Source organism: Alligator sinensis, unplaced genomic scaffold, assembly GCF_000455745.1.
Source record: "Alligator sinensis unplaced genomic scaffold, ASM45574v1 scaffold722_1, whole genome shotgun sequence".
Lineage (NCBI taxonomy): Eukaryota > Metazoa > Chordata > Crocodylia > Alligatoridae > Alligator > Alligator sinensis.
Genome location: NW_005842345.1, coordinates 1,128,356 through 1,143,898, shown reverse-complemented (window position 1 = coordinate 1,143,898; position 15,543 = coordinate 1,128,356). Strand labels below are relative to the sequence as shown.

Below are 15,543 nucleotides of genomic sequence, written 5' to 3'. Positions count from 1 at the left end.
TTCCCTACTCAGTGAGTAGCAAGAGCGGCCAAGATTGATCTGGAACTTGTGTCCTTGTTAGAACACCCTGCAGGGCAGTAGAGTAGATCCCAAGTGCCTTTCTACTTTAAATGTTTTGATACAATTTTCATTGGGCTGTTCCTAAGTGGAAGGGCTTGCAGGGGTAAAGAGGAGCAGTGTATGTTGAAATTTGCTTCCCAGCAGAGCTCCTCTGCTGGCTGCACTCAGTTACAGATGAATCCAGCAGGCAACGGAGACGGCCTTTGGGTATGTGAGCCTGTGTGCGCACGTGGGATGGCCAAGTAAATCTAGTGTGTGGCTAGGGGAACTTCCCAGGACGTGGGTCATGGCTGCATCCCACCTCCAGGGTTTCCTCCACATCCCTGTGGAGGAGATGCTTTCAGGCTTCTCTACCCACCCACACTTTTTTCCCTGCTTCCTACCATTCCCACCCCATCCTTTTAGTGGTGTGGTGAGCCTCCCTTCTGCAATTCCAAGATCTTCCTTCTTTCTGCCAGTCTGAGGAGTGAGACCAGGAATCTGGATGGCGTTGCTGCTGCTTGGGGTGATAAATGACCATATCTGACCAGAGTGGAAATCCTCTGGATGACTCAGCTTGCCCATGCTGTTTATTAACATGACTTCACACCCCAAACACAACCCCAGCATCCTCTCAACAGGAAGAATTGCACATGTTCTCCAAGCTACATACAATATGTCCTGATTTTCCTAGGGTTAGTGTCTATGGCTGTCTGTAACATGCATTGAAAGATGGATGTGAAATGTTGTCCCTGCGTGTCGGATGCATTTCTGCTGTGCCCATCCTCTTGGTATTTAGACAGAATAATATCTGGAGACTCTGGTTCCTAAGGCAGTATGACCCGTCTGAGTCTTGGCAGCGTCTCTCTCAGAGGCGACTTATCTTTAGTTTAGAGATGGGGAAAACTGATGCAATGTGACCTGGCCAAGGCAAGCCAGCACGTGTTAGACCTGGGCAGAGCTGGTGCTGGGCTTGTGGTCAAATCATTGGAGTACCTCTCAGCTGCCAGCAGCACCTTGTTGAAGCTTTGCAATGCAGTTGCAAGTGTGTCAGGTAACCTCAGATCTCAAATAATATCAGTGCTTCTAATCTTTCTGCTTCCTTGTTTTAATACCTCCGCAATTTTATTATTATTATTATTTTTTACTGAGCCTCATGAAAAGGCAGAGATTCAGAAACCAGGAGAAGACGCTCAGTAGAATAAGTTTTTTGTATGTGCAGGGAAGAGGTGGGGCGAGGAGACGTTTCATGGACAAGGTTGGTTGTGTTCTACTGAACAGATGCAATTAGGCAAGTGGCATCAGGATGCTAATAGAAATTTATACTTTCCAAGCGTAATTGGTTGAACATCTTGTTGACTTTTTCTTGTTCTGGATGAAAAATGTGGCTGTTTCCTTTTGGCAATGCAAAAAAATCTTCCCTTAAATGAGATGTGCTGTAAGAATATTGGGCATCCATGTGCTTGTGCTGCGCAGTGCCCATGCAAGGAGGATGGCACTCTGGCTGGAACAGGATGGCTTCATCCCATTAAGCCACAATTTGACCCAAGCTGCTCGCTTTGTTATAGTTTGGCTTGAGGAGGACCGGCAAGCCTTAAAGTAGCTGGTGTCAGCTCAGGGTAAAGGTAGGAGGAAGGAGTATTATCAGCTAAGCTCAGCCACATTACCCAGGTGCTTCAGAAGACCTGAAATACTCTTTGGTGTGAGCCCTGCTTCCTCCTTCCCTTTCCATCCTGCAATTAGCTGTTACATAAATCACCAGTTGTCTGTGATCTGAATTCCTGGGCTTGGCCTATTAGGAGCACGAAGATCCAGGGCCCCGTACATGTGACTTGTTCCCGTCGGCTTTCGGCATCCCTGTTGCGTTACTGGAATTTACCTAATTTTTACTGTGACAGTCTTGTTGGGCAGGTGGGTGTGGGAGGGAGGGAGGTTCCCTTAGTCTTGTTAGACTGTCCAGAGCAGCATGGAGGTTTTCTGGGGGGAAGCCCCTGTCCTTTGAGTTGACACCAGTTGGGGCTTCTCAGGGTCTTGGGCTGAGGAGGCTGATTCGGTTAAGTGGTGCGAGGTCATGCTTTAATAATGGCTTATATCACACACGTACATCCGTCTCGCAGGAAAGCAGGGGTGTGTGCGTGTGCACATGTGAAATGCATGCCCCAATGTCACACCTTGGCACTGCCACATACTTTCGTTTTTTCCCCCCCTAACCTGCTGGTCCCGCTTTCTGTTCCAGATGGGTTTGTTCACAGCATCTCCTTTTCAGTGTTTCCCTGTGGCTGTTGGTGTCTCGGAGCGTCTGTAATGGGCCTGTATTTAAATTTCTGTTTACTTGTGCGTTAACTAAGATTAACCATTAAGAGCAGAGAAATAATTATCTCTAATCAGGCGCAGCCTTTGTTGAGTATGATGGTGCCTGCTAAGTCTTCAGGGCAAGGAGCGCTTCTCGTTTTCCTTTTTTTCTGTTTTACTCGTCACACAGTTCTCATTGCAGCTTGAAAGCTAAACTAATCCCATTCAAATAGGGAGACCCTCCTCCCCCATATTACTCCATGCCACATCTGGGCTATGATGCCATGTAAAGACCGACCTACAGAATAGGGGAGTAGGCATATAGGCAACTTTCCCCTTCCTTTCTCTACCACAAATGCCCAGTCAGTGCACTGCCTGCCAAAAGGAGGATCAAGACTTAGAGAGCCTTGGTGGGAATATTAGCAGGAGGTGTTTTAATTTTTTCCAAGTAGTTTCCTGCAGCGCAGCATCAAAGATACCCAGGGCCTCCAGGCACCCCCCAGGCAGCTGCGTGTTATGTATGTCACTGGAAAGGAGTTTACTTGCACACAGGTTCTTTGCTCACTATTTAGCTTCTCCAGTCTCCTTGTTGGGGCTCTACATGGTCTCCGAGCAAGGCTTGCTGGAAGGGCTCCTCCGCAAGGCTTCTGGGCACGGCAGGTCCAGATGCTGCAGCTGTGTTAGGCTATTTGGCTTCTCTCCTCTGCCCTGCTTCTTCACCCCTCAGGTGTTTTGTAGCCAGCTTCTCCCCAAAGGTGATGGCTGATAGTGGTTTCTGGTTGCCCCATCTGTGAACGTCTTATGTTGCCATGTGTCTGCCTCTGTTGGAGGCACCTGGCTCTATTGACCCCCATTGTGTGGCCAATTTGGGGAGAGGCAGACAGGGAGCTGACCCATTTTTTTTGACCCGCCTTGGAAGAAATCCTGCGTTATTGTCCTCCTTCCGCCAAGGCATCGTATCCAGCGAGTGCTGCTGTAATTATATGCCAGACGATTGTTTGTTTATAAAAGAAGGATGATTCATGGTGGCCGAGGAATGGGAAAGGGTTAATAGCCTAAAATTGCATCAGCTGAGAACAATAAACAGGAAGTGCTCCAGAAACTTGAAATTTTCAACTTTTGTGACTCAGGTTGGCTCGCGCTCTGTGCAGGGGGCAGGCTGGGATGGGTTTTAGTTGAGGTTTTTCTCCTCGGTGGCTAATTATACCACTGGTTAGAAAACAGTGACAAGGATTGGCTCAAAGGAAGCCAGGCGGGATCAGGCTACCGGGCGACATCTCTCTTGCTTCCCTTGGATTATATATGGCTTGATGTCACAGTACGCAGCCCATGCTTTTTTGGAAGGTTTTGCAGACTGACACCCGGCAGCTTTGTCCAAACAGTTAGGTGTTGGTCAGAATGGGCTTGACACCGTGGAACCCTAACAAAAACCGGGTGGGCTAAAAATACAGGCAGTCCTCGACTTGCAATGTTTTGCACTTAAAACTTTCATAAATTGACACCCTATTGCAAGTTTCTGACGTCAGTTTTGACTTTACAATGCTTGATCCGGTGCGATGCCACGCCAATGAACAAGTTCCCTGCATTGCCCATCTCCCTGGAGAGCATCTGTCCAAACTTCCTTGGACACTTTCTTTAAGAAAGCAGCCAGGACTCCAGAAAAACCTGCAGCCAGGACTCCTGAGAAGACGCCAGCCAAAAACCCTTCAAAAAGTCCAACCAAGAGCCCTTCAAAAAGTCACCTCAAAGAAATCCTTCCATATCAATATGATTGCTATTTACAGTATAAATATGTTAATGTAACTATATTACTCATCTGTAATTGATTGAGTACAAAATTCGTGGTTATTTTTGGTGAAAATAGGGCATTGGGCCTTGGCTCAGGAGCCAATTCCCCATTTATAACATTGTTTCCTATGGGAAAATGGTTCCGAGTTGCAACGTTTCGACTTAAGAGGTAGTTTTCAGGAACCAATTGTGTTGTAAGTCCAAGGACTGCCTGTAAATTATTGTAAGAATGAACCATCTTCCTTGCATTGCCTGCAGCTTCTGCGCATGGGTTCTTGTATGTGAAACTAATTAGGGACAGATAGGAAATGAACTTGCCTGCTTTTATTATCCAAAATGAAGGCAATGGAGTTTAACTTAAATTGTGGGGGGTAGGGAAACTGAGAAGTCGCAATGGCCCGGGGTGGGGGGCGGTGTATTTCTTGCTATGGAGCATCTGGTACAGGCGGTAGTTTGCAGACAGGATATTCTTCTAGAGGAGCTGCTGATCTGACCTAGTTGGGAAAAATCCTGTGTAAAGAGATTTCCTCTCTTTTTCTTTTTAATGTGACCACATTCTGTCTTCAGATAATGGCCTGCTGTGTAACCTGCACACTGTGTAACCCAGCTGGTTACTTAAGTGGTGAAAAAATTTTGGACCACGTAATTTACCCTGACAACATCCCTCTACATTCCTGTAATACATTAAAGGTGGTCGACAAATTACCAGTGTTTGCATGTGGGCTTTTTATTTCGTTGGCTATTGAGGAAAGAAGGTAACTTTGAAACGAGTTTGCTCATTGCAGCTGTCAAATAAGTGACCAAGCCAAAAGCCTTAGAGCGGTGTAGTCTATGAGCGCTCTTTCTCCTCGCACAAGCTAGTGGGGAGGTAACAATTTAGGTCACCCAGATTGTACAAACAAGCACATGAAAGTTTTTAAGAATGAACGCTGCTGAGCTGGCAGGTGAGCCATTCCTACAGCTGTTGTATCAGGGAAAAACTCCTTTGAAGCAACTCCAGACACTTGGACTGTCTTTTTTGAATGTCTTTCTAAGCACTTGCAGCTTTTTTTTTTTTTTTTACCTCTCGCTCACCCTTTAGATTTGGTGTTAACACTTAAACCTTTTCTTCAGCTGTCTGCTCAGCCAAGGCATCCTTGCAGCAGCCAAAGCCCATTTTGGTGTTACTAGGGTGCTGAGCGGGCGGGCATGGGGTTTTCACTTGCTGAAGGAGACTCAGCTGGCAATGCTGTAAGGATCAAAAAAAATGCTGCATAGGTATCAAAAAAAGGGGCTGTGCACTTGCAGCCCTTGGGTCTGGGGGAACGCTGCACTGAACGCAGCTGGTCTTCTCCATGGAGTTTAAGGAACACGGGACGGAGGGGGTGTCCCTCCTGTTGCCTTGGAGGCCGGCTCTTGTATGCTTACATATCCCTTATCTCTTTTTCCAGGATTCCGTTCAAGCTCGGGCAGCCCAAGAAACAGATTGTACCCAAGACTGTGAGTAAACCGATTCCCCCTTTTTTTAGATCTCGTCCTTGATCATGTGGCTGATGAGTCAAGCCAGCACTTTAACTCGTCCCATTTTTTTTTCCTATGTGCATGCCCGTGGGAGGGAAGTGTGAGTGAGCAGAACCTGTTGCTGTGTGTGTGACCAACCCGCCCTGGGAGCAACGGGGAGTCCCAAGGAGCTGGAGTACTCGGGGCTGCAATCAGTCCCTCGGAGAGGAGGGGGTTCGCTCACCCTGGCACTGCTTTCCTAGGACATGGCTGAGCATGCTTGCTTCCTTCCTTCCTTCCTTTCTTCCTTCCTTCCTCCTTTCAGCAATGGCTTGTTTGTTCCTCCTCTCTGAGCAGATGGAGGAGGAGGAGTGGTTCAGATCGCTGAATATAACTGTTTCCAAAGGAAGGCTTATTGGAGGGAGCTGCGCTGCTGTGTTCGGGTGCGAACTCAATTTGTGCTGCGCAGCGCTTGCTGCAGAAGCAGATGCGGAAAGCGTTTTTTCCTTTGGAGACACTGGAAAGACCTGCTTCAAGCGTTGTTCTTTGTAGTATGCTCTGGTATCTTCCCCTCCTTAAGCAGGTGACCTCTGTCCTGTGCAAGCATCCCACTCTCCGGTGCTGTCCTTGAACTAACCTGTGTATCTGTCTTACCAAGTGTCCTAACTGTGCCTGTTGTGGTCATGATCTTGATAGCCAAGCTGGGAGCTGAGCCCCTGTATGGATTGGTGAACCTGATCTTGAATCTGGCAAGGCTAGGCCAGCTGTTATGCTGCGTCACATCTGTCAAGGTTGAAGTATCCAGGAGGCAAAAATTAAGGAACCAATAACTCTGGTCGGCTTCCCCTTCTCTCTCCCTCAATTCCCCGAATGCTGAAGAAGTGCCATGAATCTGTTTCAGTGGCATAGTTGCTCAGCATGGGCTGGCTTATGGCCTGCCATCTAACTAATGGTCACAATGGTCTTGGGGCAAATGTGTGGAGAACAGGAAACATGGAGCCATGTAACCTCACAGAGTAAGTGTGAAGTGCAGTCCTTCAAAAGAGTACAAATGACAGGAAACCACCAGTCTCCCCTGGGAAGCTGATGTTCTGCCTTGCGCTCGCCTCAGCTTCGTGGTCTGAGAGGGTTGGGCTGCTTTGTAGCTCCAGCTCACTTTGGCCTCTAAGCTTATGTCCCAGTCGCAGGCTGAGACATGCCATCTGTGCAGGCTTGTGTGAGCAGCGGTGCTGACTCTCTTTTAGCTGTCCATTATGTTCCAGATGTTGGCCTCTGGAGCCTGCTGCAGGAAGTGGGCCACTGTAGCATCTGCAAGGCTGCATCCAGAGCTGCTGGGAAAGGAAGTGGTTTCAGGGTGGGTCTCCCACTCGCAGGATGGCACCACAAAAATAAAGGAGCAGTTGTCAGAACTAGCTTTTGGCTCCTTCCAGAGCAGGCAACTCCAAATGGGAGAGGGAGAGTTGCTTGGATGCAGCGGGCCTGGCTTGCCACAGATTTTTGGTTGAAAAGAAGCCAGTGCTAGTATGAATGCGAGGCTCGTAGTAGAACTGGAAAGTCATTTGACTGGGCTGCAGCAGCAATGAGTCATGACTCCCTGTGCCCACTTGCTGCTCATGTCTTAAAGAAGGGCAAAGTGTCAGTGCCGTTTTAGCTCTCCGGGTAGAAGGAAGCCCCTGTAGAAAATCGGCTGATGAGCCGCTCTGATCTCCTACCCCTCCGACATGTCACTGCTTTGCTTTGTTTCTACCCTTCACCTGGACAAATCCAGTTCCAGACAGAATAGTTTCTCCCCTCCTCTTCCCTTGAGAAGAGCAGCTGTCACTGAGCTTGTACAGAGGCAAGGAGACTGGGTAGGAGGATACAGAGCGGGACCACAAGTATTGCAGCCCAGTTAAACTAACGCCCAGTGATAGGAGGTAAAGCTGTTGGAGCTGTAACTGTGCTGAATGCTGGTCTGAATCCAAAGGGTGGGGGAAGCCTCTTGGAGCAGAGGCAAGTTCCTGCCTCTCCTTCCCCCAGGACAACTTCATTCTGAGCAGAGGTTATGCTCAAGCCAGGACTGTAGTTGTCTCTCAAGCTGCAACACAACCCAGCTGCCTTGACTTCACCTGTGTCACCCTGGGGTTGTGCCACGCTCTTCACTAGGGACCTGGTTATCTGAGCTGGCAGCTGGCAGAAAAGTGGAGCTACTTTTGTCCCAGGAAGCCCCAACCTCGGAGCACAGGCTCCCACCCACTGCTGGGCAAATCCAGCCCTCTTTTGTTTCTTTTCCCCCTTCCACAACAGTCTTGGGGAGCTGGTTGGGTTCTCCCCTCCCTCCCTCCCTTCGGCCCCTAGGCTGTGGGCTTGAGCTGCTCAGGATGCAGCCTTCCCTCAGTGCACCGTGGGCTGGCCAGTGAGTCAGCCTGGCAAGAAATGTCCAGAGCGCAGGGACCTGGGTTGTGGTTTGGCGAGGTTGTTTGACCTCACTTCCTTGACTTATCCACAGGCCTCAGGAAACACAGGGCTTCATTATAACTGAGCTTCATTGTAACCAGGACTTCACCGCAGTGAAACTGGTCATGGAGTTCATTTCCCCTTGACATGGCCGCGCTGTTACTGTGACACTGGAGGCTCAGTTAGGTAGCTTCCCTTCCAGCTCCTGGCAGTGTCCCTCTGCCTTAAAGCTGCGTGCCGTGGGAGGCCACAAGAGCAGCTTTGCTTGTTGGCACAACTTGTCCACTTGCAACCCCGCTAGGAGATGGGTAGGTGTGACTGGTTGCTTTGTAAAGCCTGTGATATCCTAATTGGGGTCAGAACTGCTCGTGTCCGGGCTTCAGCATGATTGTAGCTCAAGGCACTCTACAAAAGGGATATTGTGTCTAGGGCTAATTGTTTACTGCGCCCAGTTTATGCACACACATTCCTTTGTCTGGCGTCTTCAGTGTGTTGATGAGATGGCAAATGCCCAGCAGAAACTTGAGGTTATGACAGAATTTCTGGCTTAACTACACAGGCTTTTCTCTTGTTCCCAAGTCCCATAAAGAGTCAGAGTCCCGTGGAACGGTGCCACGTAGAAACCAGAGAGGGCACCTCCTCCAGGAAGAGAAACCAACTCAGCGGGCGGGGGGGAGTAAGGAGCCTTCTCGGTCCCTGATTTCCATCCCTTTGTAGTGCTGGCAGCGCCTTGCGTTAACTGCCTTGCCTCCATGGCACTGCCTAGGATAGTGCCCTGAAGGTAGAGAAGTCTGTTGCAGCTGGAAGGCCTGAAGCTTGACACCTCCATTTCTTCCCCCTGTTGGCAAAACAAGGTAATGCACAGCAAAGAGAGTTTTTGTGGGTTTTTTTTGGTTTGGTTTTTTTTAAGAGCCTTTAAATGTAAAATTTGTGGATCTGCACTTTCAAGTAACTCTCCAGCAGCCAAGCAGGGTGCCTGGAAGGGAAAGCATCTTGGTTCTGAAACAGATGTTGACTTGAAGCTGCCTACCATGCTTGCTCCTGACATTACTTTCCATAACATGCAAGATAATGTAGGGTGTCGGGGTTTCCCTTAACCGGCGCTTCTTGTTTGCTCATTCTATCAATAGCTCTTCACGTTCAGTGTGGGGAGTGCATAGGCTGTAAGCTTGGATGCTGGTGCTGCGGGTATGAGCCTCCTGTACTGGCCAGATGTGTAGGGTTCTCTTCTGCCTGGTCCTCCTTATCCACTCCATTTTTATTCATCTGCCTGTTGTGTTTGGGTAAATCCAGATAGTGAATACCTGGGGTAGGGGCTGATTTGTATCATGTGATGGAGCCCTCATTTGATTGGGGTCTGTGATGCTAGCACAATGCAAATAGGACTTTAATAATAGCTGGTAGAGGCATGTCAGTGGGCAGAATGCAATGACTGGTAGGCAACTGTTACTGTGGGGGTGCACAGTAAGCAAGGCTTGGCCAGCTGTCTGTGTCGCTGTCACCAGGGAGGTGACTAGAGAGGGTAGTTTTGAAGTGCTGGCGTGATGAGATGCATCTCCAGCATCACAATATTCAGGTGAGACGGCTGTCACCCTGACATGGCACACCAAATGAGTGGTGGTGTCGGGGGGAAGACCCTGCATCTCTCGGGTTGGTGTCGTCCCATGACTAGCCCAAGCACCCTAGGCTTTCAAAGAAATCTGTTGATCAAACCATAAGGGAGATAACGCTGACTGGTCTGTCTGGATGGAGCTTTGTGCAGAGAGCTGGGGGAATAAGACCACCAGCCTTCAAAGGACATGGCTCTGAGTCAGGCCAACCCCCTTTGCTCTGCAACCAAGCCACTTTGCACAGACATAAATAGAATGTGGCACTTGGTTATTTTTACAGCGGGACAGCCATAGAAATACAGGGTGGCTTTACTATGTGCTGGTTACCTGACCTCGAGGCACCAGCTGCCGTGGATTTTTGCAGAACTGTGAGCCAGGCGTTAGCCGTGTGAGCTGCCCCCTCACTGCACGCCTTTTCTGGAGGGACCATTTTTAGCAGTGAGAAAGGGAGTGCGGTCTCTGGAGCTTTTTGGTCTACAGAGCCTGCCAATGTGTGTACCAGCAGTGATGGTATGAGTTGGACACCTGTCCAGGGGGAAGTTCAGCAAACTCTCTTTTCAGCCTTTAGACTGGAATGGTGACCAGTTCTGACTGCATTTGCAAATCAAGATGATACCTATGAAAGGGAGTTGAGAGCCCTGTTTAAAATGTTGCTCATCTTGCAGCAACTCTAATAAGAAATCAAGTGGGAAGGCTCTTCCTCGAGCCATGTTTGACTGCTGTGAGGCTAGATTTTTTTTTTTTCTTCTTTTTCCTTGAAAGCTGGAAACAGCCTAGAGGTTTGTAAATACTCTCATCCATTCTGGTCTCTGTCTGCATGCAAGGATTTGTTGCTTGTATAATAGCGGTGGTGACTTAATAACAAAAACCCAGGGCTGATCCCATGAGAACAGAAGCACGCGTGTTTACTCTTGGCTGCTCAATTGAAATCCATTTGCTTAATTGGTCAATGAGGTGTGGAATGAATGTTTAAGTAAGTGTTAAACAGTCCCTCAAAGTACCTCTAAGCATTTTACCTCCTTGGCATGAGCCATCATCCCCAATCTGCTCTGCTTGGAAGACTTAAATAATACACTTTTTTCCCCCCCAGGGGTTGCAACTTGATTTCAGCACTTTGGAAAGTGCCTCTAGTACTAAGGGTACTACTGTGAATTAAATAGTTGAACTGACTGCTTTCCACCCCATGCTCTAGGAGACCTTTTTACAGAGGGGTTAAGCAGTGGAATTTGAGAGGGCTTGGGGACCCTAGTAGTAACCTAGGGTAAGGAAAGGCCTAAGCTCAGTATCTTTTTGCTGAAGACTTGTTTCTTATAGGTTGCAGGCTAAAGATTAGTTCCCCTAGCATCTAAAATGGAAAAAGCTGTGCACCCAAAGGTAGCCCATGGTAAGAGGGGAAACTGCCATCATGTGGGCTAAGGTAGAGTTATGTAGCTCTTTCTTCTGCAGAGTAAGAGCAGCCATTCAAACAGCAGCTGTAAAGCAGTTGAGCCACATGACAACCCCAAGCCCTTTTAACGCCCTGTAAGGTCTTCACTGGGTCTTAGCCTTCAGCTTCCAAGTCCGTTTTAATGAAAACAGGACTTGAGTGCCTCTCAAAATTGACTGCTTGCCTTCATGTACATGAAGGTGGCCAGCCTAGCCTGCCACTAACACTGTTGACAGAAGTAGTTCCTGGATTCTTAGGAAGAAGGGGATCCTTCTGCCAGCTGCTCCTTTTGGGACTAAAGGAACATGCACACGTGCACCAGAATGCCAGATGAAGCTTGGGCTGCAACTCGGGTGTAATCGGTTTTTAACTGTAAACGCTTTCTAAATTCTAGCTGGGGATGTGGGTATCGAGCCCTCTCCATGCCCGCCTGGACCTGGCTGGCTCTGTTGCTGCATTGGCAAAGGAGAGTGCAAAAATCTGTTGGTACTTGTAATGAATTGCATATCTTTGGGGAGACTTGTGTCTCAACAAATGACGTTTTTAATTGATTTGGTACACAAGGGTGGCTCAACATGGGGTGTCTTTGTGCTACTACTTGCAGATCAGTTTGGTTATTTCTTACTGCTGGGAGAAATGAGGTTGCTCAACAGCAAAAGCTTCTCCCTGATTTCCCCCTCCTGTGTTTCCTGATATGTAGGAGCTCACTGTGCTTCTCTTCAATCCCACAGGTGGAGAGAGACTTTGAAAGGGAATATGGGAAACTACAACAGTAAGTGTTCTGCTGTGTCGTGTGAGGGGCCTGTGGTCTGTAAGACAAGTGTCTGCTTCTTACACAATCTGATACTGTGTCCTGCCTTACAACAGTGGTCTGATGTACAGTTACCAGCACTTGGTGCCTTGAGGAGAATCCTGAAAGGCAGGAGTGACGAACGAGCATAACAGCTCGGGCCCACATAATGATAATTCAAATGGGAAGAAGTATTTGCAGAACAATGAGGGGGGCATGCTCCCTTTGTCAGCTTGGGAGTTGGGGTCAGCCCAGGCTGCTAGTCAATAAAAGCCACTGCTGACCTGATAGCAGGTTACAGGTGGGTCTCAGTTCAGTTCCACTTTGAAAACCCTCATCACTTGACTGACCCTTTCCTGGCATTTGGTCTCAGTGAGAGACCAAGGATTCAGTGGGTCTCAAAGTCATTGACTGCTTCTCTCATCTCTGAGACGTGACTCTCCGGTTCTGGACTGTCACACAGCAGTGTGCACTAAGTTATACATCAGGGGTGGGCTAAATCACCGCCCAGGGGCCGGATCCAGCTCGCCAAAGGATTTTGTCCAGCCTGCAGCAGGTTCCTTGGTCCCGACTGGTCCTGCTGCCCCCAGGCATACAGTAGGGCTGGGGAGGTGCAGCGGCTGGACTCGCTCCCTGGCATCTCCTTCCAGCTGCCCCCAGGGGCAGGACCCGCATGGGGTTGGGCAGATGGGATGGGGATGTGTGTGAGCGGGGAGTGGTGTCTGGGAAAGGGATGGGCAGGCAGGGCCAGGATCACAGGGTGGGTTCAAAAAAGAGAATGGATCAAACTGCAATGAAAGGGAAAGGCAAGAAGGTCCTCTCTTCTTCTTTTTCTTTTTTTTCCCTAACTCCCTGAAGTGCTATCAGCTTATATAATAAAGAAAAAGAATATGGTATGGGTTGTTTGTCATCTTATTTGTACTCGGAGCTTAGTCTTGTTCCTACCTTTTTCAGGCTGGAAGATCAAACCAAGAAACTCCAGAAGGACATGAAGAAAAGCACAGATGCAGATGTGGGTATGTAACAACATGCAACTCCTTGGGGTTGGGTCACATTTTTTTTCTTTGAGGTTGCATGTGATGTCGGTGGCAGCTGGAAACAGCCTAGATCTCATATGGGTTTTCCTTCAATAAAAAATATTCCTTTGGAGAGATCCTAATCTAGGACTGTCCGAAGTCCTTGTACAGCAAGTCACATAGCACAGAACCTGAATATCCTGGACCCCTGCTTTGTATATAACCTTTAAAATGACTTCCCTTTGTGCCTCTGCATCGGGAAGATTGGGATTGCTATCAACTGCATTGACAAAATGCCTGGAGTCCCATTGTATTGGGCACAGTGCAAGTCTGTAGACGTTTCCTGCTCCGTGGAGCTTGCTGTCTCATGACTTGCTGTTTCCCAGGGGGAGGAGGGTGCAAGGGTGACTTTATGAATGGCACTGCGTAAAAAAGCATTTGTGACTCAGTTGAGTAACCCTGCAAGTTGTGCCCAATGGCTGGTCTGACCTTGCAGCAGTGGGCCATGTAGGAAGCAGTCAACAAGTCATCTCCGTGTAGTCCTGCAGCTGTTGTCATCTGAGCATTCAGTGTGACATCTGCCCTGCAGGTGTCTGTATCTTCTCCACGTCAGTCCCTGCCTGCTCAGTTAGCAGCCTCTCCAGTAGGAAACTAGCCTGAGCACACCACGTGATATAGGGTTTAAGCAAACATTGTTCAGTCTTCTCATCTTGGCCATCTGAAGCGGGGCAGCAGCAGCAGAGTTCAGTGACTGCCTTAGGGGTACACAGCAAAGAAAAACCATCTTCTGTTAGTGTGCATTTTGGAACAGCCCCTATGTTCATGGGTCCCATTGTATGTTGGAGCCAAGGCACATGATCTGGGTTAGGCTAGTGTGACCTGGTCCAGTCACCATCAGGACTTGACAGAGCAGGTATGCTGGGGAGAAGTAATGGTGTTTGCTACTGTCCAGGCACGTGTACACTCATGCCATGCCTGCCCATCTCGATGTTCACTCCATGCTGAAGACTGAATCCCTTCCCAGGGGACAGGTTCCCCTCCCTGGACTACTGGTCCATTGTCAGGGTTCCCCTGGTAAGCTTTTCCTTGTAACGGATTCCCCTCCCCTGCAGTGGGCGTTGTTTATATGAAGCATTTTGAGCCCCAGAGGAGCTGTGGGAGGACTCTCTTTCCGTTCTGCTGCATGGCAGAGTTGCAAATTATCCCAGGCCCTGTCCAGATCCAGCCAGAGCTGAACTCTCGTTTTAAAGGCATGAAATCCTGAGAAGGGAGGGCAGTGAACAAAGGGTGGAGGGAGGAAGCTAATTCTGAACAGTCACTGAAGACTGCTGGATGCTTGCTTTGCCCAGCAATAGCTACCAAAGCCAAGGAGTTAAGCTGTATTCAGCTAGCAAGCTCAATGTGCAGCCTGGCAGGGCTGGCTGCTGTGGTCCCCTGAGTGTTTTATTTCTTCCATTGTACCTCACTCTTGAGGGGTGCAATTATTTACTTGGCCTGTAAACACTCATTTGCCAAGCCAACCTGGTGAGGTGAGGTTCTGTCTCCTGCCAGGAGGGATTCGGCCTTGTTCCCAGCATGAGCTTTCCTTGTGTGCACTGAGGCTTTCCTGGGAGATTTGGTGGCTGCCCTGCCAGCTGCATCAGCAGGGCTGGGAAATGGGAGTGGGAGCTCGGCATGTCTTACAACTAGCACTTGCTGGGCAGCTGTTAGGGGTCACTTGCTCTCCTTCTGGACAGGGTATAGGGCTAGAGTATGGTGGGGGTGGGGGGGGGCGAGAGTCGAACAGGTATCTGCTTTGCAAGCAACACAGCTGCCTTGTAAAGTCGGCGTTTATCTGTATGAGATTCAAAGATAGGGGTTTTCTATGAATGGAAGGCTGCGTATGGCTTTTCTCTAATATCGATGCTCATCATGTCATCATTACCAAGTTCTGCATGGACGTTTAAGCAGCTCTTCCCCAGGGGCTGCTGCTCCATGAGAAGTAACTGAGTCTCCTCGTTTAGCAGCTGGCACAGAGGTGAGAATCAACTCCGCACGAGTTGCATGGCATACCAGCAGCAGAGGAGGGGACAGACTCTCTATTCCCAGCTTTGTTGCTTTCACCACTTCCTGCTGCAAGGATCTCTCCTGACTCATTCAAAAGCCTAGATTTCCCTGCGTTGTAAAGGGGCAGAGTAGCTTCCCCAGCTGAGAATGTACAGTTTTGAGCTCATCCCCTTTTTGGCACAAATCCTTCCTCAGATGTGGTCACACAAACGGATGATATTCCATCTGTTTTAAATGCCTAAGCCCTTAACATTTGGATAATGGACGGATACAGTAGCTTTGTTCCTCTGTTATGAGCTGCTCGTTCCGGACTGGGCTTTGCAGTCACTGGAACTTGAATTTCTGAGTTCTCTGTATAACTGATTTAAAGATGAGACAGAGTATTTAACCCTTGACTTAAGATCTGAAGTGCCATTACTGGGTAGGAATTTAGCTTCTGATATTTAGTCTAGCACAGAAATAATCCTTTATAAAGCTGACCTTTCATATGGTGGGGGTGCCGTTTCAGCTGGCCTTACAGCAGCACTCCTGAGAGAACAGACAAATTAGTAGGTACTTCTGCTGCTTCCTCTTGCATCGCATCTCTCTCTCTCTCTCTCTCTCTCTCTCTCACACACACAC

At 48.7% G+C, this 15,543-nt stretch overlaps 1 protein-coding gene across 3 annotated transcripts in view; it reads left to right on the top strand.

Moving 5' to 3' along the window:
* BIN3 (bridging integrator 3) overlaps positions 1–15,543 on the top strand; it is a 53,076-nt gene that overhangs the window by 10,624 nt on the left and 26,909 nt on the right. For all 3 annotated transcript variants that reach the window (XM_014522388.2, XM_006028914.3, XM_025210338.1), the window contains exons 2-4: positions 5,550–5,598; positions 11,802–11,842; positions 12,815–12,876. In XM_014522388.2, coding sequence (XP_014377874.1) covers positions 5,550–5,598; positions 11,802–11,842; positions 12,815–12,876 — 152 coding nt within the window. The remainder of the gene's footprint in view (positions 1–5,549; positions 5,599–11,801; positions 11,843–12,814; positions 12,877–15,543) is intronic.